Source organism: Oncorhynchus nerka, linkage group LG27 (genome assembly GCF_034236695.1).
Source record: "Oncorhynchus nerka isolate Pitt River linkage group LG27, Oner_Uvic_2.0, whole genome shotgun sequence".
NCBI lineage: Eukaryota > Metazoa > Chordata > Actinopteri > Salmoniformes > Salmonidae > Oncorhynchus > Oncorhynchus nerka.
This window is the reverse complement of record NC_088422.1, coordinates 93,063,189-93,086,245: the sequence shown is the minus strand read 5'-3', so window position 1 is coordinate 93,086,245 and position 23,057 is coordinate 93,063,189. Positions and strand designations below refer to the sequence as shown.

Sequence of the window (23,057 nt, the reverse complement as noted above, 5' to 3'; positions counted from 1 at the left end):
AGTCTCAAACCCACACATGTCCTGTTTCTGATGAAACTCCCATCTATCGCTTCGAGTTTGTGTTACTTGGCTGGTGTTAATGTTCTAACCAGCATGAAATCTTTCTGTTGCACTTCAGGTCACAGGCAAAACACAAGCATTTTTTGGGAAGTGTCTGTCGCAGCCAGTAAATATAACGTGCTGTCCAAGCATGCTATTAATGGCATGTGTTTGCCTTGCTGTGTCTGTTTCCAGGGCTCCATGATGGTTTCAACATCCACACCAAGAACCACAGGATCATCAAGGGCCCCAAGCAGGCCCAGTTTGGATACACTGTGCAGCAGCACGTTGCCGGGGGACAAAAGTGGTAAGACGATTATTTACATTTTATACAACGGGTGGGTCAAATCCTGAATGCTGATTGGTTAAAACCGCATTCCAGCCGATGTCTATTCCACAAGTTAACACCGGATAAATCTATGACGTTAAAATGCCTATTTACTCTGTTCCATCTGACTGCACAATCCACTTTCTCATCAGCCCAGCCAAGCAATTTATAAACTTGATCTCCACCATAAAAGCATCTAGCATCTTTTATTTACACTGTGATGTGAAACGGTAAGACAAACGTAGCTAAATAAACAAACACAACTCTTGGGTTTCTGACTCTCCAGGTCCATATAGTACTGTCTCAGAATGTAAAAGTCTGGATTTCAAACAATCCCCAACGTGACTACTGAGAGAATCTGTTTGGGTGCATTGTTTGAACTATTCCGAGGTAACAACCTCCTCACGTTGCAGAGAGCGATGGTTAAAGTCAGGTAAAAGATGAAGTAGTTTTACTGTTCAACGTCTCCAAGTGCTGACACACACAGCATTGTTACTGTCTGTCTCGGGACTCTGGAGCCAGACAGGGAGATGTATCCGTTTCACTGCCAGGAAAGATAGCGAGCCATTTCTCCTGTAGTGTGGATTTGACTGTCATGATTTGTGCCTTGCAACACAAATTTAGCTCCTGAGCCGGACTTTTCACATTCATCATATTACCTCATAGCAGACCCTGACTGGTTATAAACACTGTTATTAGGCCAACTGGCACTGCGGTGATGGGGATTCATCGCTGGCATACTTTGTACGTCTGCTGGCCAGGGCTACACTGGAGTGATGCCCAGGACCAGCTGTGTGTGCTGCTGCGCACGCACACACACACACACACACACACACACACACACACACACACACATTTATCCACATTCGTTCATTCCATTTAGACTTGGGAAACCAGGTATGTGCTCTTGTATGTCATACTTTTATTACCAATGTGCAAATACACAGTGGGAAACAGAACACACAAGATGTACAACATTGCTAAATAAACAAAACAAAACAAAATATATATATATATTGGCTTCAAATAAGGCATAAATTAAGCTTTTGGGTCTTGTAATAGTTCTAATTCAATAATCAATGTCAGGAGTCTTTTTGCCCCTTATACATTTCAATGTATCTAAGTAATCTATAAATTATTTTTGAAAAACAATATGCAAAGGCTGTGTTTTTATGTGTTTACTTTTATGAATATAAAATGTACCAAAAACAAGTAGAACATTCAATAGAAAATTGTAGAAAAATAGAAAATGTTCTTATCTTCCATCATTATACCGAAAGTTGCGTTATATCTATTAGACTGGGTTATTGGAAAGAGTTTTGTTCAGACTGGGTTATTGGAAAGAGTTTTGTTCAGACTGGGTTATTGGAAAGAGTTTTGTTTAGACTGGGTTATTGGAAAGAGTTTTGTTTAGACTGGGTTATTGGAAAGAGTTTTGTTTAGACTGGGTTATTGGAAAGAGTTTTGTTTAGACTGGGTTATTGGAAAGAGTTTTGTTTAGACTGGGTTATTGGAAAGAGTTTTGTTTAGAAAAAGAGTTTTGTTTAGACTGGGTTATTGGAAAGAGTTTTGTTTTGGGTTATTGGAAAGAGTTTTGTTTTTTTAGTTTAGACTGGGTTATTGGAAAGAGTTTTGTTTAGACTGGGTTATTGGAAAGAGTTTTGTTTAGACTGGGTTATTGGAAAGAGTTTTGTTTAGACTGGGTTGTTGGAAAGAGTTTTGTTTAGACTGGGTTATTGGAAAGAGTTTTGTTTAGACTGGGTTATTGGAAAGAGTTTTGTTTAGACTGGGTTGTTGGAAAGAGTTTTGTTTAGACTGGGTTATTGGAAAGAGTTTTGTTTAGACTGGGTTGTTGGAAAGAGTTTTGTTTAGACTGGGTTATTGGAAAGAGTTGTTTCTACCCAGACATGTTTTTTACACCAGCTGTGTTTCTGTATTTTTAGTGATATATCTTAAACACTTGATTGCTTTAAACAATCACTTGATTGCTTTAAATTTCTACAAGATGAGCTACAAGATGAAGAAGAGCGATTGCAGTTGACAAGCGACGTATAGTAGAGCGTATGTGTCACTGGATTGGACTCAGAGGGGTTTAATCAGATGCTCTGATAGAGAATGAAATGGCAGGCCAACCATGTTAGACAAGCATCACAATATAAAGTACACATTCATAGTCGACCTGATCGACATGCTAACTTAGCCTTATGCTTGGGACACTGTCAGGCACAAAACCCACAGAAACACTGAAAATCCAGTGTATGTATGACTGGAACGCTGCTCGGCCTATCATGCCTACTTGTCCCATAGAAAAAGGTCTGATGAAGTTGACATGTGAGGAATATGGATGTCAAGAGAGGACTCACACGTCTGAGGTAACTGTCCGCTGAGACAGATAAACACAGACATAATGGAATGAGGCACAGCAACGTTGGCTGTGTTCTTTATAAACAAATGGCTACAGGCGTAATACAGTTTGGAATGGGATTCATGGAAGTCCTTCCAGGGTTTACAGCATTTTATATTCCAAAACCGTTTTACAAGTATAATGGTGTGAAACTATATTCAAAATGACTTTTTGTTAAACTGAGGAAACTTTTGTTGGGACTTCGCTAGGGGGTTACGCTAAAACATCAGCGATTGTTCCACATTAACCTCTTACAGCTCCCCCCCTACTTTGTGCAATTTCCACCTGAAGACATACCCAAATCTAACAGCCTGTAGCTCAGGCACAGAACCAAGGATATGCATATTATTGGTACCATTTGAAAGAAAGCACTCTGAAGTTTGTGGAAATGTGAATTGAATGTAGGAGAATATAACACAATAGATCTGGTTTAAATTAAACAATTTTAAAAAACAGACATTTTTTATTTTTCTATCATCTTTAACTACACATTAGTTACACATTAATAAAGGCTGGATAACACTGTAATAACACATTAATAATGGCTGGATAACACTGTAATAACACATTAATAAAGGCTGGATAACACTGTAATAACACATTAATAAAGGCTGGATAACACTGTAATAACACATTAATAATGGCTGGATATCACTGTAATAACACATTAATAAAGGCTGGATAACACTGTAATAACACATTAATAATGGCTGGATAACACTGTAATAACACATTAATAAAGGCTGGATAACACTGTAATAACACATTAATAATGGCTGGATATCACTGTAATAACACATTAATAAAGGCTGGATAACACTGTAATAACACATTAATAATGGCTGGATAACACTGTAATAACACATTAATAAAGGCTGGATATCACTGTAATAACACATTAATAATGGCTGGATATCACTGTAATAACAAACTCCCTACTATAGAGACTCTCTTAAGGCTTGCACTCATCGCACCAAATGTGTCTCTAACGTCCGTCTGCCGATCGTTCAGCATGCTGTTTTAGGTACCACCCACTGTAGGCATCTAAACTCCTAGATATGTCACGGGATTCTACATGTAAAATCTGTGGGCACTCTGTTCACAAATTACCTTCAGAGGTGCTAAGAACTCTCGGCCAGCAAACGCTATTGGTGCGTCTGAGCCCTTAGGGCCCAGTAGCAGCTCCCAGGCCGGCCTACAGCCGACCCTGTCAGTTACTGATTTCAGGAGCATAGCGGGGGAGTGTTTTAATGGTGATGGTTGGAGGGAAGTTGGCAACACTAGCTAGTCAGCTGTGGTTTGTGAAGCAAAGGAGTCCAAGGATATGAAGGGAGTGTGTGAGCTTCCCTCTGCTTCATCGTGAAGCGAAAGACAGAATTCTTACATCTGTTCAATCTTCAGTACCCTGAAGACTGCTTCACGTCATCTTAGTGTGTCAGCCAGGGTGACGGACCAGAATTTAACCTCATAACTGTTGCCAGCATAGTTAATCAATAAAATGTTGGCAGCATTGCTTAGATTTGATTTGAATAATTTCACATGTATCTTGAGGAAACGTTTGCTGTCACTGATCTTTGTATTTGCTAGCCCATGAGACACAAATATGACTTGCTAACACTGGATGTCTACAATGATTGTCCTACAGAACTACACACCGTTAGAGACACAGCTGTTACCTTATGTGAGACACTGGCCTCAATGCAACAGTTGCAACATACAGTGCTTGATGATTTAATACAGTCATCTCTTTAAAGGATTGTAACATTGTATCCACTTGTTTTTCTTCTTCTTCTCCTTCTTCCTCATGGTGGTTGGCAATCCCTCTTGGCTTTCAGTAATGTTCACTAGATATATAGTGTTGGGTAGATGCCCACTAGATATATAGTGTTGGGTAGACGTCCACTAGATGGATAGTGTTGGGTAGATGTCCACTAGATGGATAGTGTTGGGTAGACATCCACTAGATGGATAGTGTTGGGTAGACGTCCACTAGATGGATAGTGTTGGGTAGGTGTCCACTAGATGGATAGTGTTGGGTAGACATCCACTAGATGGATAGTGATGGGTAGACGTCCACTAGATGGATAGTGTTGGGTAGATGTCCACTAGATGGATAGTGTTGGGTAGACGTCCACTAGATGGATAGTGTTGGGTAGGTGTCCACTAGATGGATAGTGTTGGGTAGACATCCACTAGATGGATAGTGTTGGGTAGACGTCCACTAGATGGATAGTGTTGGGTAGACGTCCACTAGATGGATAGTGTTGGGTAGACATCCACTAGATGGATAGTGTTGGGTAGACATCCACTAGATGGATAGTGTTGGGTAGACGTCCACTAGATGGATAGTGTTGGGTAGACATCCACTAGATGGAGAGTGTTGGGTAGACATCCACTAGATGGATAGTGTTGGGTAGACATCCACTAGATCGATAGGGTTGGGTAGATTTATCAGCGATGCGTGCCACTCAGGAATCCACTCTCTGGTCACTAGGCAGTGGGTAAGCTGGCCTGTGTTTAGTCCAAGACCCCCAGTACCCAGACCACTGCCCCAGATATCAATCAGCTGAAACCTGAACGCAGCAGCAAGCCTGTGATGTGGGAAGCAGACCCCCGGTTAACACAGCTCGCATTGTGCAAATGTCACGGGTCGCAGTCTTCGCCTTTTTTCAAGGAGTGATGAATGAGTCAGTGATGCCAGGAATTCAGCGGGTAGTGACGGTTTGAAAAGGGGTACTGAAGTTGACTTTTTTCAATGTTGACATGTGTCTTTGATGTAGCAGACGGCTACCCGTTGGAGAACCGCGTGTGTTCACCAATGTCATGACAGTTTTGTGACGTGAGACTTTCACTGTTCTTATAGGTGTCACTGTGTACATTGTCTGTGTGTCTGTTTATGTGTCTGGCTGGCTGGCAGGCTGGCTGTCTATGTCTGCCTGTCTGTGTGTCTGTCTGTCTGTCTGTTTGGCAAACAAGGACAGCACCTGTCAATTGACGTTTGAAGGATGCCTCAACACTTTAGTGTCCGTTCACTGTAAGGTTAAAATACTTGTGGAAAGAGAAGGTACCACTTTATGTGGATAGTCCCATGTAGATACTCCACAGATGGTCACACTATCAACAAACTATCTGTTGATGATAAGCAACTGCTTGGACTTGGTGAGAAAGAGTCGATATGGCAAAATATCCTCTGTGTTATATCACTTTCTCAGGAAACTATAGACTGAAAAAAAAACTGAAGTCAGCAGATGCGTTATGAAGATTCCCATGATACTGTAAGAAGTCCTGCTTTTTTTCCACAGAAACTTCACAGAAAACCCATTGTTCCATAGACACTTTATTGCATTGTCCCAAGATGAGTTCTTGCTCAAGCCAGTCTACTGGCACATACTGTAGAGATCAGGTAGTGCTATTTTCTACTGTTAGTCCTCAGGAAGGCAATCTCTGAACTTTCTGGGTCGTAAAAAGGCTCGTTTATGGTCATTTTCAAGCTGAGTGAAACTGTGATGTTGTTCCTATCCAAATACCAAGCCGAGCTTTCAAGAAAATCAGACAGCTCTTTGTAAGACTGGAAAAAGTCGACAAGAGCTATGGTATTTGGCACAGAGGCTTATGGGCAATGTCAGTAATTGTTACAATTTAAATTCCTTTGAATGCTCCCCCAAATTGAAAGTCCTTGAGGGGAAACCATCATGTGGCAAATCACATGATTTGGAAAACAATGTAGCTGAAAGCTTATAATGACTCTCCATAATTCAGTATCTAGTTCAAATACACTGTTAACTTGGGGAAAGGTCGCCATTTCAAGAATGCCTGTTTGTCCCACGTGTCCGTCCAGGACTGTTTGAAGACAAGCCCCATGTGAGAGCGCTGCGGGGATAAATGGGCACACGCACCAGTTTCTCCTCTACACCTCCATACCTCCCACTCTCACTTCTTTCTGTTTGTTTTCCTGCCATGACACAGGGTCGCTCCAGCTGAGATTTGACATTTCACCTTGGCGTGGTCACGGGTCACGCAACACTTGGAGACGCAGGGAGTCTAAGAAGTTCTTCAGCTTTTCCTCAGGTGCTCCGCAGCCGTTCCTCAACCAATCCTCAGCCGTTCCTCAACCAATCCACAGCCAATCCTCAGCCGTTCCTCAACCAATCCTCAGCCGTTCCTCAACCAATCCACAGCCAATCCTCAGCCGTTCCTCAACCAATCCATAGCCAATCCTCAGCCGTTCCTCAACCAATCCACAGCCAATCCTCAGCCGTTCCTCAACCAATCCTCAGTGGTTCAGTTGAAATACTGTTGCCTGTTATCTGAACCTTCAGCTTTCATTGAGAGTTGAACCTGACACTGTTGAAGCTGTAGGACAAGACTGAAGACTTGACAAACACGAGTATACTGTATGGTTTTTGACACCTGCAAGCTAGTTAGGTCCAGGACTATGCTTAATCTGGTTCTGGGAAACCTATGTATCTTTTGTCCTCTTTGCTTAAAGTTGGTCTGGACATGTTGGTTGAAAGATGCTAATTTTACCGCAGAGTTATTCGGTTATGTAATGACTTGACAGAGCTCTTATGAAACATAGAGTGCAAGTTGCTGAATACTTTTGGGATTGGCAAATTTGGACCAAAGCCGATCAGATCCTGTCTACATACACACATGGAATGTGATGAGAGAGCAATGTCATTGAAGTTGCAGTCTCGTGTTAAGGGCAGAGGTACGGTTTCGTAGCATAAATGTCTCTCCTTCCTCCTCTAAACCTGAAAGATATTAGCGCATTAATGTCTTCGGCTCTGGTATGTCGCTTCCACAAACCACAAATCCTGCTTTCCTCAGTAACTGTGAGAGAGTACGTCCTGGTGTCCATTTAGGGTCAGGTTATTTTGTTTATACCAGCATTACCTTATCCTCAATGATGGTACAGGGCTGACCTTAATGGATGTTCAGCCATGATTGTTTTAACAGCTCTTCATGAAACGGACTGGGAGTTAAAGGAGACCTTCAAGTCAAAGGGAAACAATGGGTCCCATTTCTCTGAAGGTAGCTGTGTCCCAGCCTGAACTTTCCCAGTCTACAGTATCACACCGTGCCAGAGGACAGCAGTAATCTCAGCAATAATCATGATATTAATAGCTATGAAAATATGAGCACTGCTGGAGCTCGAGGTGAAAATCATTTCCAGAGTCTGTGAGACTTGGACAGTTGATCCCAGACGCAGTCCCCTCACCACTAGTTTGTGTCTCAGCCTGGCTGCCATACACTGCATGTGCAGCCCAGTTAACAGCTTCACTCCTTGGCCAGGATCTGAATTGTTGCACATATTTGTATATTTTTATCTCTCTCTCTTTTCAATACAAATAAATACACTTGGTAAATGTGATAGTTTTTGAAGGAAGCTGAGGAATCTTTCAGATTTGAGTCATATTTCTCAACATTTCCTACATTCTACATTAAGAGCGTCTGTTAAATGACTTATCTAGAGCAGCTTACAGTTAGTGCATTCATCATATGACAGCTAGATGGGACAACCACATACCTCAGTCAGAGTAAGTATACCGAACAAAAATATAAATGCAACATGCAACAATTTTACTGAGTTACAGTTCATATACGGAAATCAGTCAATTAAAATAAATTCATTAGTCACTAATCTATGGATTTCATAGGACTGGGTAGGAGTGGCGCCATGGGTAGGGCAGGGAGGGTATAGGCCCACCCATTGGGGAGCCAGGCCCAGCCAATCAAAACAAGTTATTCCCCCACAATAAATAAAATGGCTTTATTACAGATATACTCATTTTCATCAGCTGTCCAGTCTCAGATGATCCCACAGGTGAAGAAGCCGAATGTGGAGGTCCTGGGCTGTTGGCATGGTTACACGTGGTCTGTGGATGTGGAGGTCCTGGGCTGGCATGGTTACACGTGGTCTGTGGATGTGGAGGTCCTGGGCTGGCATGGTTACACGTGGTCTGTGGATGTGGAGGTCCTGGGCTGTTGGCATGGTTACACGTGGTCTGTGGATGTGGAGGTCCTGGGCTGTTGGCATGATTACACGTGGTCTGTGGATGTGGAGGTCCTGGGCTGTTGGCGTGGTTACACGTGGTCTGTGGATGTGGAGGTCCTGGGCTGGCATGGTTACACGTGGTCTGTGGATGTGGAGGTCCTGGGCTGGCATGGTTACACGTGGTCTGTGGATGTGGAGGTCCTGGGCTGGCATGGTTACACGTGGTCTGTGGATGTGGAGGTCCTGGGCTGTTGGCATGGTTACACGTGGTCTGTGGATGTGGAGGTCCTGGGCTGGCATGGTTACACGTGGTCTGTGGATGTGGAGGTCCTGGGCTGTTGGCATGGTTACACGTGGTCTGTGGATGTGGAGGTCCTGGGCTGGCATGGTTACACATGGTCTGTGGATGTGGAGGTCCTGGGCTGGCATGGTTACACGTGGTCTGTGGATGTGGAGGTCCTGGGCTGGCATGGTTACACGTGGTCTGTGGATGTGGAGGTCCTGGGCCGGCGTGGTTACACGTGGTCTGTGGATGTGGAGGTCCTGGGCCGGCGTGGTTACACGTGGTCTGTGGATGTGGAGGTCCTGGGCTGGCGTGGTTACACGTGGTCTGTGGATGTGGAGGTCCTGGGCTGGCGTGGTTACACGTGGTCTGTGGATGTGGAGGTCCTGGGCTGGCATGGTTACACGTGGTCTGTGGATGTGGAGGTCCTGGGCTGGCATGGTTACACGTGGTCTGTGGATGTGGAGGTCCTGGGCTGGCATGGTTACACGTGGTCTGTGGATGTGGAGGTCCTGGGTTGGCATGGTTACATGTGGTCTGTGGATGTGGAGGTCCTGGGCTGGCATGGTTACACGTGGTCTGTGGATGTGGAGGTCCTGGGCTGGCATGGTTACACGTGGTCTATGGATGTGGAGGTCCTGGGTTGGCATGGTTACACGTGGTCTGTGGATGTGGAGGTCCTGGGCTGGCATGGTTACACGTGGTCTGTGGATGTGGAGGTCCTGGGCTGTTGGCATGGTTACACGTGGTCTGTGGATGTGGAGGTCCTGGGCTGGCATGGTTACACGTGGTCTGTGGATGTGGAGGTCCTGGGCTGGCATGGTTACACGTGGTCTGTGGATGTGGAGGTCCTGGGCTGGCATGGTTACACGTGGTCTGTGGATGTGGAGGTCCTGGGCTGGCATGGTTACACGTGGTCTGTGGATGTGGAGGTCCTGGGCTGGCATGGTTACACGTGGTCTGTGGATGTGGAGGTCCTGGGCTGGCATGGTTACACGTGGTCTGTGGATGTGGAGGTCCTGGGCTGGCATGGTTACACGTGGTCTGTGGATGTGGAGGTCCTGGGCTGGCATGGTTACCGTGGTCTGTGGATGTGGAGGTCCTGGGCTGGCATGGTTACACGTGGTCTGTGGATGTGGAGGTCCTGGGCTGGCATGGTTACACGTGGTCTGTGGATGTGGAGGTCCTGGGCTGGCATGGTTACACGTGGTCTGTGGATGTGGAGGTCCTGGGCTGGCATGGTTACACGTGGTCTGTGGATGTGGAGGTCCTGGGCTGGCATGGTTACACGTGGTCTGTGGATGTGGAGGTCCTGGGCCGGCATGGTTACACGTGGTCTGTGGATGTGGAGGTCCTGGGCTGGCATGGTTACACGTGGTCTGCGGTTCTGAGGCCGGTTGGATGTACTGACAAATTCTCTAAAATGACGCTGGAGGTGGCTTATAGTAGAGAAATTAACATTCAATTCACTTGTAACAGCTCTGGTGGACATTCCTGCAGTCAACATTCCAATTGCATGCTCCCTCAAATCTTGAAACATCTGTGGCATTGTGTTGTGTGACAAAACTGCACATTTTAGAGTGGCCTTTTATTGTCCCCAGCACAAGTTGCACTTATGTAATGATCGTGCTGTTTAACTTCTTCATATGCCACATCTTGGCAAAGGAAAAACACTCACTAAAAAGGAATGTAAACAAATTTGCGCACAAAATTTGAGAGAAATAAACTTTGCGCGTATGGAACATTTCTGGGATAATTATTTTCAGCTCATGAAACACGAGACCAACATTTTAAAAGTTGCGTTTATATTTTTTGTTCAGTGTACATTTTTCCACAATAAAGTAGCTATCAGAAAAGTCAGTGTTAGTAAGGTACCGTATCCAAACATTCAGTGACATACAACGCTTCTGTTTCAGTTGAGATGACCTGCACTTATGATATCAGTGTTACGCACGCCTCTTGGAGGGAATGCAATACCCTGCTACACTCAACTCCCAGTGGAGTGTAAGAGGTATGTGATTGTAGGTGTGAGTAAGGATGACAGAGACAGAGAATATTACAGTTTACTGGGAATGTATTTTCTTAACACAGTATATGTATGACCGCAGGCCTCTTGCCTAAGCACTGCCAAGGTGCCTCCCCCCTGGGAACAAATTAAACAGAACAATACAAACTTAGAGTGAACAAGTTCAATAATCAAAAATACAGTCCTGTTGGCACACACATACCTCAGAAGTAGCAGCTACAAAATACTTCCCACTAAACTGTCTCTGCAGGACATCCAAGAAGCTCCTGCTTCCTGACAAAGGAACACTGGCTTTTCAAGCTGCAGAAGGAGTTGGTAATCGCAGACAGCTGTATCTCCTGACGACAGGGCGGGGTCAGAGTACCAATCTGAAATGGGGCCGACCAATCAGCTGCTTTGGACTTCAGGAAGCCATTTCCTGAAATACACACATTCAAACACATACAAACCCATAACAGAAACTGGGGAACATAACACCAGTTTACTACTTGAATCGTGTATCAAATCAAATCAAATCAAATTTATTTATATAGCCCTTCGTACATCAGCTGATATCTCAAAGTGCTGTACAGAAACCCAGCCTAAAACCCCAAACAGCAAACAATGCAGGTGTAAAAGCACGGTGGCTAGGAAAAACTCCCTAGAAAGGCCAAAACCTAGGAAGAAACCTAGAGAGGAACCAGGCTATGTGGGGTGGCCAGTCCTCTTCTGGCTGTGCCGGGTAGAGATTATAACAGAACATGACCAAGATGTTCAAATGTTCATAAATGACCAGCATGGTCGAATAATAATAAGGCAGAACAGTTGAAACTGGAGCAGCAGCACAGTCAGGTGGACTGGGGACAGCAAGGAGTCATCATGTCAGGTAGTCCTGGGGCACGGTCCTAGGGCTCTGGTCCTCCGAGAGAGAGAAAGAAAGAGAGAATTAGAGAGAGCATATGTGGGGTGGCCAGTCCTCTTCTGGCTGTGCCGGGTGGAGATTATAACAGAACGTGGCCAAGATGTTCAAATGTTCATAAATGACCAGCATGGTTGAATAATAGTAAGGCAGAACAGTTGAAACTGGAGCAGCAGCATGGCCAGGTGGACTGGGGACAGCAAGGAGTCATCATGTCAGGTAGTCCTGGGACATGGTCCTAGGGCCCAGGCCAGTTGAAACTGGAGCAGCAGCATGGCCAGGTGGACTGGGGACAGCAAGGAGTCATCATGTCAGGTAGTCCTGGGGCATGGTCCTAGGGCTCAGGTCCTCCGAGAGAGAGAAAGAAAGAGAGAAGGAGAGAATTAGAGAACGCACACTTAGATTCACACAGGACACCGAATAGGACAGGAGAAGTACTCCAGATATAACAAACTGACCCTAGCCCCCCGACACATAAACTAATGCAGCATAAATACTGGAGGCTGAGACAGGAGGGGTCAGGAGACACTGTGGCCCCATCCGAGGACACCCCCGGACAGGGCCAAACAGGATGGATATAATGTCTGATGTCATAATCTCAAGAAACCTATCATAGTAGTTTTAGATGACCAAGGATGTTCATGTCAAGTGTCATGTTTTGTTTAGGTAACCATTATACCATACCTATGTATACCACACCACTAAAATGTTACCTCATAGGAACAATGTGATGGAGACATGTTTTAAAACTACAGAGGTTCGTGTTGACCCATAACTCCAGGCAGTAAATTGATGGAGGTCTGGTTTTGCTATTAAGGGGTGTCAAGTGTTGGCAAGTAGCCTAGCGGGTCAAATCTACCAAATCTGTGCCCTTGAGCAAGGCACTTAACCCTAATTGGATAAGAGCGCCTGCTAAATAACTAACATGTAAATGTTAAATGTAAATGTGGTCCCTTCCCTTTCGGACACCTCTGACCTGGTGAGTGAATTGCTCCTGTGCATGCCACTATCCTGAGTAGCCCAGGTGGTAAGGGTAGGTAACAACACATCTGCCATGCTGATCCTCAACACGGGGGCCCCTCAAGGGTGCGTGCTCAGTTCCTTCCTGTCCTCCCTGTTCAGTCATGACTGCACGGTCAGGCACGGCCAGGCACAACTCCAACACCATCATTAAGTTTGCAGGCACAATAGTGGTAGGCCTGATCACCGAGAACGATGAGACAGCCTTTAGGGATGAGTTCAGAGACCTGACCGTGTGGTGCAAGGACAAAAACCTCTCTCTCAACGTGATCAAGACAAAGGAGATTAGTGTGGACAACAGAAAAAGGAGGACCGAGCACGTCCCCATTCTCATCGACGGGGCTGTAGTGGAGCAGGTTGAGAGCTTCATGTTCCTTGGCGTCCTAACATGGTCCAAGCACACCAAGACAGTTGTGAAGAGGGCACGACAAAACCTATTCTCCGTCAGGAGTCTGAAAAGATTTGACATGGGTCCTCAGATCCTCAAAAGGTTCTACAGCTGCACCATCGAGAGCATCCTGACGGGTTTCAGCACTGCCTGGTATGGCAACGGCTCTGCCTCCGACTGCAAGGCACTACAGAGGGTAGTGTGTACAGCCCAGTACGTCACTGCCTGGTATGGCAACGGCTCTGCCTCCGACTGCAAGGCACTACAGAGGGTAGTGTGTACAGCCCAGTACATCACTGCCTGGTATGGCAACGGCTCTGCCTCCGACTGCAAGGCACTACAGAGGGTAGTGTGTACAGCCCAGTACATCACTGCCTGGTATGGCAACGGCTCTGCCTCCGACTGCAAGGCACTACAGAGGGTAGTGTGTACAGCCCAGTACATCACTGCCTGGTATGGCAACGGCTCTGCCTCCGACTGCAAGGCACTACAGAGGGTAGTGCCTACAGCCCAGTACGTCACTGCCTGGTATGGCAACGGCTCTGCCTCCGACTGCAAGGCACTACAGAGGGTAGTGCCTACAGCCCAGTACGTCAGAGGAAGGCCCTAAAAATTGTCAAAGACTACAGCCACCCTAGTCATAGATTGTTCTCTCTGGTACCGCACGGCAAGTGGTACCGGAGCGCCAAGTCTAGGTCCAAGAGGCTTCTAAACAGCTTCTACCCTCTGAACATCTAATCAAATGGCTACCCCCCCCCATACGCTGCTGCTACTCTCTGTTATTATATATGCATAGTCACTTTAATAACTCTACCAACATGTACATATTACCTCAATTACCTCGACTAACCGGTGCCCCCACACATTGACTCTGTACCGGTACCCCCTGTTTATAGCCTCGCTAGTTTAATTTTACTGCTGCTCTTTAATTATTTGTTACTTTTATTTGTTACTTTTTTTAGGTATTTTCTTAAAACTGCATTGTTGGTTAAGGGCTTGTAAATAAGCATTTCACTGTAAGGTCTACAACCAACAGTTGTATTCGGCGCATGTAGCAAGTACAATTTGATTTGATTTTGATTTGATTTGTCTTAGGCTACATATGTTTCTTGTGTTGACAGCTTAGGTTATTAACAGAAGCTCTTGTAAAACAATATAACAATATATTGCATGATGGTAATCATGTGTTGGCTTCTGATCTAAAGATATCATATGCTAAACTTTGAGGAGATCTGTGTTTATGTGTGAGAAGTATCAGGTGAAGTTTGTCATCAGCTGGAAGAACTTAATGTATCAAGACATTGTGTTACAAGGTGAAAGGTCAAGAGATAATCAAGAAAACCCCTCTGCATTTTGTGTTTTCATCCTGTCACATAAACGTCTTGGCAAAAGTCTCTTGTTCCTACCCAAGAATACAAAGAGCCCTTCTATCTCAGATACTTCAGGAGGCTTTTATCTGTCCAGCCTGATGTAAACACAGAGTGTTTTAAATGCCCCACCACATGAAGTCATCGAGAGCCTTCACTGACATCTACGACATTTACAAGAGCATCGTGACCTGACACTGATGTACAACCCCAAAGTGGAGTGACAAACTGTCTCCCCCTGAGCTCTACGTCATGACCAAAGGACTCTGAGCTGCTTGTGTTTCAGCCCCAAAGTGGAGTGACAAACTGTCTCCCCCTGAGCTCTACGTCATGACCAAAGGACTCTGAGCTGCTTGTGTTTCAGCCCCAAAGTGGAGTGACAAACTGTCTCCCCTGAGCTCTACGTCATGACCAAAGGACTCTGAGCTGCTTGTGTTTCAGCCCCAAAGTGGAGTGACAAACTGTCTCCCCCTGAGCTCTACGTCATGACCAAAGGACTCTGAGCTGCTTGTGTTTCAGCCCCAAAGTGGAGTGACAAACTGTCTCCCCCTGAGCTCTACGTCATGGCCAAAGGACTCTGAGCTGCTTGTGTTTCAGCCAAGGAGAACTCATGGTGACCCGTTCTGTATTGTTTCATGGTGAAATGCCTCCTCATTGGGTCAGTCAGCATGCTCGCCGATATCACAATTTCCCGCTCTCCTTTCTTTCTTTCTCTATCTATCTACCTTTTGCAATCTCTCTCTTTTTCTCTCTCTCTGTGTGTGTGTGTGTGTGTGTGTGTGTGTGAGAGAGAGAGAGAGAGAGAGAGAGAGAGAGAGAGAGAGAGAGAGAGAGAGAGAGAGTTGAGAGAGAGCAAAAGAGAGAGAAAGAGAGAGGACGAGAGTCTGCGTTCAGAGGAGTAGTTAACAGGCTGAGAGAGAGAGAGAGAGAGAGAGAGAGACAGAGAGACAGAGAGAGACAGAGAGAGAGAATCTTCCCAGGGTCAATGTGGAGCGGATACAGTGTTTATAGGCCAGTGTGTTTATGTGCGTGTCAGTCTGGGGTCAGGGGAGAAGTCAACATGCTCCCACAGGAACACAGCCAGTCACAAACAAGGAAGTTCACGAGTGTTTCAAATACCTGCTCTGATACTCACTGGGTGTGTGTTTGTTGAGTTAGCAAAGACATTCCAGTCAGATAAATCGACGTAGCAGAGTTTAAATGCCATCTCTTTCACACCATTATTTCTTATCAGATGAAACGTCATGAGGATGTTATCACTATGTTTTTACAATGTCACAACAAATACTATTAATACAAAACAATGATAATATGCAATTCATTTTGTGGGGATTTCAACGGTCTTGTTTTATGTTTCACAGGTTATTGGTGGGAGCTCCATATGAAACCAATGGTCACCACCAGACAGGGGATGTGTACAAATGCCCATTGGGAAAACGGTCCAATGGCAGCTGCTCTAAACTCAACCTAGGTACAGTAGAACTATCAACTCTCACAGACTCTCCTCCTAGGCATCACGCCACACGTCCACATCCTCCTAGGCATCCACATGTTTCCTTAGATGAGACCTATCTGCACTGTGTTGTACAGAGAGACACAGCGAGATGTGTGAACTAGCTGGCAGATATTGTATGGTGTAGACACTGCTGCTCCTGGCTTGACAAGTGTAACAAACCTAGTTCCCAGAAGCTCCTTTCCTGCAGTCAAATGATCAAGTCGCCTTTCTAATGGCCTCATGGGTGGAATGTTGTTCATATTTTTCAGAATTTCAGAATTAATAAACATTATTTTTTTTATACCTGCTGAAAATCTGCTGTTTTATTATATTTCAGTCTTCTGTGATGTATATAAAGTGTCATATTGGGATGCAAAGACATTTCAACTATATCTGACACGGTACAGGTGTCTTCTTTTAAGCCAATAACCATGTGTGAAGTGTCTACTTGTGTTTCAAACTCGATTTGTTTAAGATTACCAAGAAACGCTGTGTGTGACCCTGATTTAGCCCACTGTAGTAACATGCTCTGCACACTGCCTCAAAGCACAGGTGTTCCGTCCTTTAGTTGGGAGGTTTGGTATCATCTTCTTAACTGCCATGTGTAGTTAGTGGGTTTGCAGAAGCTTGTGAAGCGACTTGTCCGCAGGTACATAGCAGAAGTGAAAAATATACGCAAAAGTCTTCAAAATCTGTAGAAACATCAAACTGTTAGAATAAACATCGTTATTTCTTTGACTCTGTCTTTTCTTGTTCCTCAAGGAAGGATTTCTCTGACTAATGTCGCCGAGCGAAAAGACAAGATGAGGCTGGGGATGACGCTGACAACCAACCCCAAAGACAACAGCTTTGTGGTTAGTGATGAACACCCAGTCTATCAAAAGTATAGTGTGATTATGTGTGGTTTCCACAGAGACTAACTTGGTGGTCAGTTTCAGGGGTTTGTGAAGAACAGCGGAGGCTGCTGAGAGGGGAACGGCTCATAGTAATGGCTGGAACGGCACAAATGGAATGGCATTAAACCATGGGTGTGATGTATGTGATACCATTCCACCTATTCCACTCCAGCCATTACCATGAGCCCATCCTCCCCAATTAAGGTGTCACCAACCTCCTGTGGTGAAGAACCACATTTAGTTTTTCTGATGACCTTTTCATCCAACGTAGGCCCACGGTACATGTCTCATTCCTGCTGTGCTGAATGTGTTTTCTTGTGTGTTGTTGTATAGGTCTGTGGACCCCTGTGGTCCTATGAGTGTGGCAGCTCATACTACAGCACTGGGATATGCTCTCGAGTCAACGCCAGCTTCAAATTCTCCAAAACCATAGCTCCAGCCTTCCAGAGTAAATACAGAGCACGCCCCTTTCCTGTTTGGCAATGTTTTATGGATCTTCTTCCATAAGTACAAGTCATTATTGATTATTATTGATGCATTAGACTGTTTGCCATTGCTCAACCATAAAGGTTGCATTGATGGTGCAGTTCAGACATTATTGTGTGTCTTCCTCTGCTAGGGTGTGAGACCTACATGGATATAGTGATCGTTCTGGATGGTTCCAACTCCATCTACCCCTGGACGGAGGTGCAAGCCTTTCTTATCAACATTTTACAGAAGTTCTACATTGGACCAGGCCAGATACAGGTGAGTTATGGGAAATGTGTCGCTCTGGCTAACCTGGTTGAATTGCCTGTTATGCCCCAGTTTTCATGATTCAACTCGAGGTCTGGAGTGTCAAAGGACGATGTTGTCTGAGTCCATGTTGATGATTAGTAGAATGAAAAACCAGACGTGATTTGTCCCTCCAGACCTGTTATAATGTATGTGCGTGATATGGTTCAGGTTGGAGTGGTGCAGTATGGGGAGAAGGTGGTGCACGAGTTCCATCTGAATGACTACAAGTCGGTGGAGGAGGTGGTGAAGAGAGCAAGCAACATCCATCAGAGAGGTGGAGAGGAAACCAACACGGCACTCGGCATCAACGTCGCTCGGTAAAACTCCCCAACTGATATGAAACCACATCAGCAATATCCCTAATATTGAATCAGTATAGTATTGGAAGCTGTCTATTGTATCTCACAACAAGTACAACTATAATGCCGTACAGTAAATGATTGTAAATGACACTAGGTAATAGTAATAAAAGACGGTCAAATACTGGCTTTGTTACCTTATTCTGGGTTATTACTCAAATCCCACTTTCTGACTGTAACCTTTGAACCTTTCAAATATGAGTTGAATAAATCACATGCCACAGCTCAGAAGCCTTCAAACGAGGAGCCCGACGAGGCGCCAAGAAGGTGATGATCGTGATCACTGACGGGGAGTCACATGACAGCCCTGACCTTCAACAGGCCATCGAGGACAGCGAGAAGGATGGCATCACCCGCTATGCCATCGCTGTGAGTCACCGTCTCTGTCTCCTTCCTCTCTCCTGCTACATCATCACTGTGAGTCACCGTCTCTGTCTCCTTCCTCTCTCCTGCTACATCATCACTGTGAGTCACCGTCTCTGTCTCCTTCCTCTCTCCTGCTACATCATCTCTGTGAGTCATCCTCTCTGTCTCCTTCCTGTCCTCTCTCCTGCTACACCATCACTGTGAGTCACCGTCTCTGTCTCCTTCCTCTCTCCTGCTACATCATCACTGTGAGTCATCCTCTCTGTCTCCTTCCTCTCTCCTGCTACATCATCACTGTGAGTCATCCTCTCTGTCTCCTTCCTCTCTCCTGCTACATCATCACTGTGAGTCACCGTCTCTGTCTCCTTCCTCTCTCCTGCTATGCCATCGCTGTGAGTCACCGTCTCTGTCTCCTTCCTCTCTCCTGCTACATCATCTCTGTGAGTCATCCTCTCTGTCTCCTTCCTCTCTCCTGCTACATCATCACTGTGAGTCACCGTCTCTGTCTCCTTCCTCTCTCCTGCTACATCATCACTGTGAGTCACCGTCTCTGTCTCCTTCCTCTCTCCTGCTACATCATCGCTGTGAGTCACCGTCTCTGTCTCCTTCCTCTCTCCTGCTACATCATCACTGTGAGTCATCCTCTCTGTCTCCTTCCTCTCTCCTGCTACATCATCTCTGTGAGTCATCCTCTCTGTCTCCTTCCTGTCCTCTCTCCTGCTACACCATCACTGTGAGTCACCGTCTCTGTCTCCTTCCTCTCTCCTGCTACATCATCACTGTGAGTCATCCTCTCTGTCTCCTTCCTCTCTCCTGCTACATCATCACTGTGAGTCATCCTCTCTGTCTCCTTCCTCTCTCCTGCTACATCATCACTGTGAGTCATCCTCTCTGTCTCCTTCCTCTCTCCTGCTACATCATCGCTGTGAGTCATCCTCTCTGTCTCCTTCCTCTCTCCTGCTACATCATCACTGTGAGTCACCGTCTCTGTCTCCTTCCTCTCTCCTGCTACATCATCACTGTGAGTCACCGTCTCTGTCTCCTTCCTGTCCTCTCTCCTGCTACATCATCACTGTGAGTCACCATCTCTGTCTCCTTCCTGTCCTCTCTCCTGCTACACCATCACTGTGTCATCCTCTCTGTCTCCTTCCTGTCCTCTCTCCTGCTACATCATCACTGTGAGTCACCGTCTCTGTCTCCTTCCTGTCCTCTCTCCTGCTACACCATCACTGTGAGTCATCCTCTCTGTCTCCTTCCTCTCTCCTGCTACATCATCACTGTGAGTCACCGTCTCTGTCTCCTTCCTCTCTCCTGCTACATCATCACTGTGAGTCACCAGCTCTGTCTCCTTCCTCTCTCCTGCTACATCATCACTGTGAGTCACCGTCTCTGTCTCCTTCCTCTCTCCTGCTACATCATCACTGTGAGTCACCGTCTCTGTCTCCTTCCTGTCCTCTCTCCTGCTACACCATCACTGTGAGTCATCCTCTCTGTCTCCTTCCTGTCCTCTCTCCTGCTACATCATCACTGTGAGTCACCATCTCTGTCTCCTTCCTGTCCTCTCTCCTGCTACACCATCACTGTGAGTCATCCTCTCTGTCTCCTTCCTGTCCTCTCTCCTGCTACACCATCACTGTGAGTCATCCTCTCTGTCTCCTTCTTCTCTCCTGCTACATCATCACTGTGAGTCATCCTCTCTGTCTCCTTCCTCTCTCCTGCTACATCATCTCTGTGAGTCACCGTCTCTGTCTCCTTCCTGTCCTCTCTCCTGCTACACCATCACTGTGAGTCATCCTCTCTGTCTCCTTCCTGTCCTCTCTCCTGCTACATCATCACTGTGAGTCACCATCTCTGTCTCCTTCCTGTCCTCTCTCCTGCTACACCATCACTGTGTCATCCTCTCTGTCTCCTTCCTCTCTCCTGCTACACCATCACTGTGAGTCACCATCTCTGTCTCCTTCCTGTCCTCTCTCCTGCTACACCATCACTGTGTCATCCTCTCTGTCTCCTTCCTGTCCTCTCTCCTGCTACATCATCTCTGTGAGTCATCCTCTCTGTCTCCTTCCTCTCTCCTGCTACATCATCATTGTGAGTCACCGTCTCTGTCTCCTTCATCTCTCCTGCTACATCATCACTGTGAGTCACCGTCTCTGTCTCCTTCCTGTCCTCTCTCCTGCTACATCATCACTGTGAGTCATCCTCTCTGTCTCCTTCCTCTCTCCTGCTACATCATCACTGTGAGTCACCGTCTCTGTCTCCTTCCTCTCTCCTGCTACATCATCACTGTGAGTCACCATCTCTGTCTCCTTCCTGTCCTCTCTCCTGCTACATCATCACTGTGAGTCAACGTCTCTGTCTCCTTCCTGTCCTCTCTCCTGCTACACCATCACTGTGAGTCATCCTCTCTGTCTCCTTCCTCTCTCCTGCTACATCATCACTGTGAGTCATCCTCTCTGTCTCCTTCCTGTCCTCTCTCCTGCTACACCATCACTGTGAGTCATCCTCTCTGTCTCCTTCCTCTCTCATGCTACATCATCACTGTGAGTCATCCTCTCTGTCTCCTTCCTGTCCTCTCTCCTGCTACACCATCACTGTGAGTCATCCTCTCTGTCTCCTTCCTGTCCTCTCTCCTGCTACATCATCACTGTGAGTCACCATCTCTGTCTCCTTCCTGTCCTCTCTCCTGCTACACCATCACTGTGTCATCCTCTCTGTCTCCTTCCTGTCCTCTCTCCTGCTACATCATCACTGTGAGTCACCATCTCTGTCTCCTTCCTGTTCTCTCTCCTGCTACACCATCACTGTGAGTCATCCTCTCTGTCTCCTTCCTCTCTCCTGCTACACCATCACTGTGTCATCCTCTCTGTCTCCTTCCTCTCTCCTGCTACACCATCACTGTGTCATCCTCTCTGTCTCCTTCCTCTCTCCTGCTACATAATCACTGTGAGTCATCCTCTCTGTCTCCTTCCTCTCTCCTGCTGTTCACTAAATGTGAACATAACTGGAGACAGCATGAGGTAATGTTACGGTAGCTAGTAAATAGAGATGGAGAAGTAACTAACTAGCTAACTGATAGTAAGTGAATTTTTCCACCTCACATTTAACTAGCTAGCTAACATTTGTATGTTGTTATTTATTATGGATCTCCATTAGCTGCTGCCAAGGAAGCATCTACTCTACCTGGAGTCAAGCTAAATTAAAGCAGTTAAACCATTTAAAAAACATTACAATACATTAACAACAGATTTCACAACACATTAAGTGTGTGTCCTCAGACCCCTACTCTACTACCACATATCTACAACACAAAATCTATGTGTGCGTGCGTGTATAGTGCGCATGATATCGTGTGTGTGTATCCATGTGTCTGTGCCTATGTTTGTGTTGCTTCACAGTCCCCGATGTTCCATAAGGTGTATTTTTAAATTCAAGTGTACTGCTTGAATAAGTTACTTGATGTGGAATAGAGTTCCATGTGGTCATGGCTCTATATAGTACTGTTGAACTGACATATAGAAAGTAGAATTGCCACAGTTGTTAAATGTATTTACAGTTAGTCAGCTGCTGCTTCTACTCTCTTCAGCTAACTACAATACTACTGCTTCTACTCTCTAACTACCATACTACTGCTTCTACTCTCTTCAGCTAACTAGCATACTACTGCTTCTACTCTCTTCAGCTAACTAGCATACTACTGCTTCTACTCTCTAACTACCATACTACTGCTTCTAATCTCTAACTACCATACTACTGCTTCTACTCTCTAACTACCATACTACTGCTTCTACTCTCTAACTACCATACTACTGCTTCTACTCTCTTCAGCTAACTACCATACTACTGCTTCTACTCTCTTCAGCTAACTACCATACTACTGCTTCTACTCTCTTCAGCTAACTACCATACTACTGCTTCTACTCTCTAACTACCATACTACTGCTTCTACTCTCTTCAGCTAACTAGCATACTACTGCTTCTACTCTCTTCAGCTAACTAGCATACTACTGCTTTTACTCTCTTCAGCTAACTACCATACTACTGCTTCTACTCTCTTCAGCTAACTACCATACTACTGCTTCTACTCTCTAACTACCATACTACTGCTTCTACTTTCTTCAGCTAACTACCATACTACTGCTTCTACTCTCTTCAGCTAACTACCATACTACTACTTCTACTCTCTAACTACCATACTACTGCTTCTACTCTCTTCAGCTAACTAGCATACTACTGCTTTTACTCTCTTCAGCTAACTACCATACTACTGCTTCTACTCTCTTCAGCTAACTACCATACTACTGCTTCTACTCTCTAACTACCATACTACTGCTTCTACTCTCTAACTACCATACTACTGCTTCTACTCTCTAACTGCCATACTACTGCTTCTACTCTCTAACTACCATACTACTG

At 45.5% G+C, this 23,057-nt stretch overlaps 1 protein-coding gene across 1 annotated transcript in view; it reads left to right on the top strand.

The window, feature by feature from the left end:
* The window catches only part of LOC115125261 (integrin alpha-11-like), a 103,017-nt gene that overhangs the window by 21,549 nt on the left and 58,411 nt on the right, over positions 1–23,057 (top strand). The window contains 7 exon segments of the mRNA XM_065012337.1: positions 235–346; positions 16,113–16,222; positions 17,009–17,100; positions 17,476–17,590; positions 17,762–17,889; positions 18,088–18,236; positions 18,503–18,647. Of these exon segments, the coding sequence (XP_064868409.1) occupies positions 235–346; positions 16,113–16,222; positions 17,009–17,100; positions 17,476–17,590; positions 17,762–17,889; positions 18,088–18,236; positions 18,503–18,647 (851 nt within the window).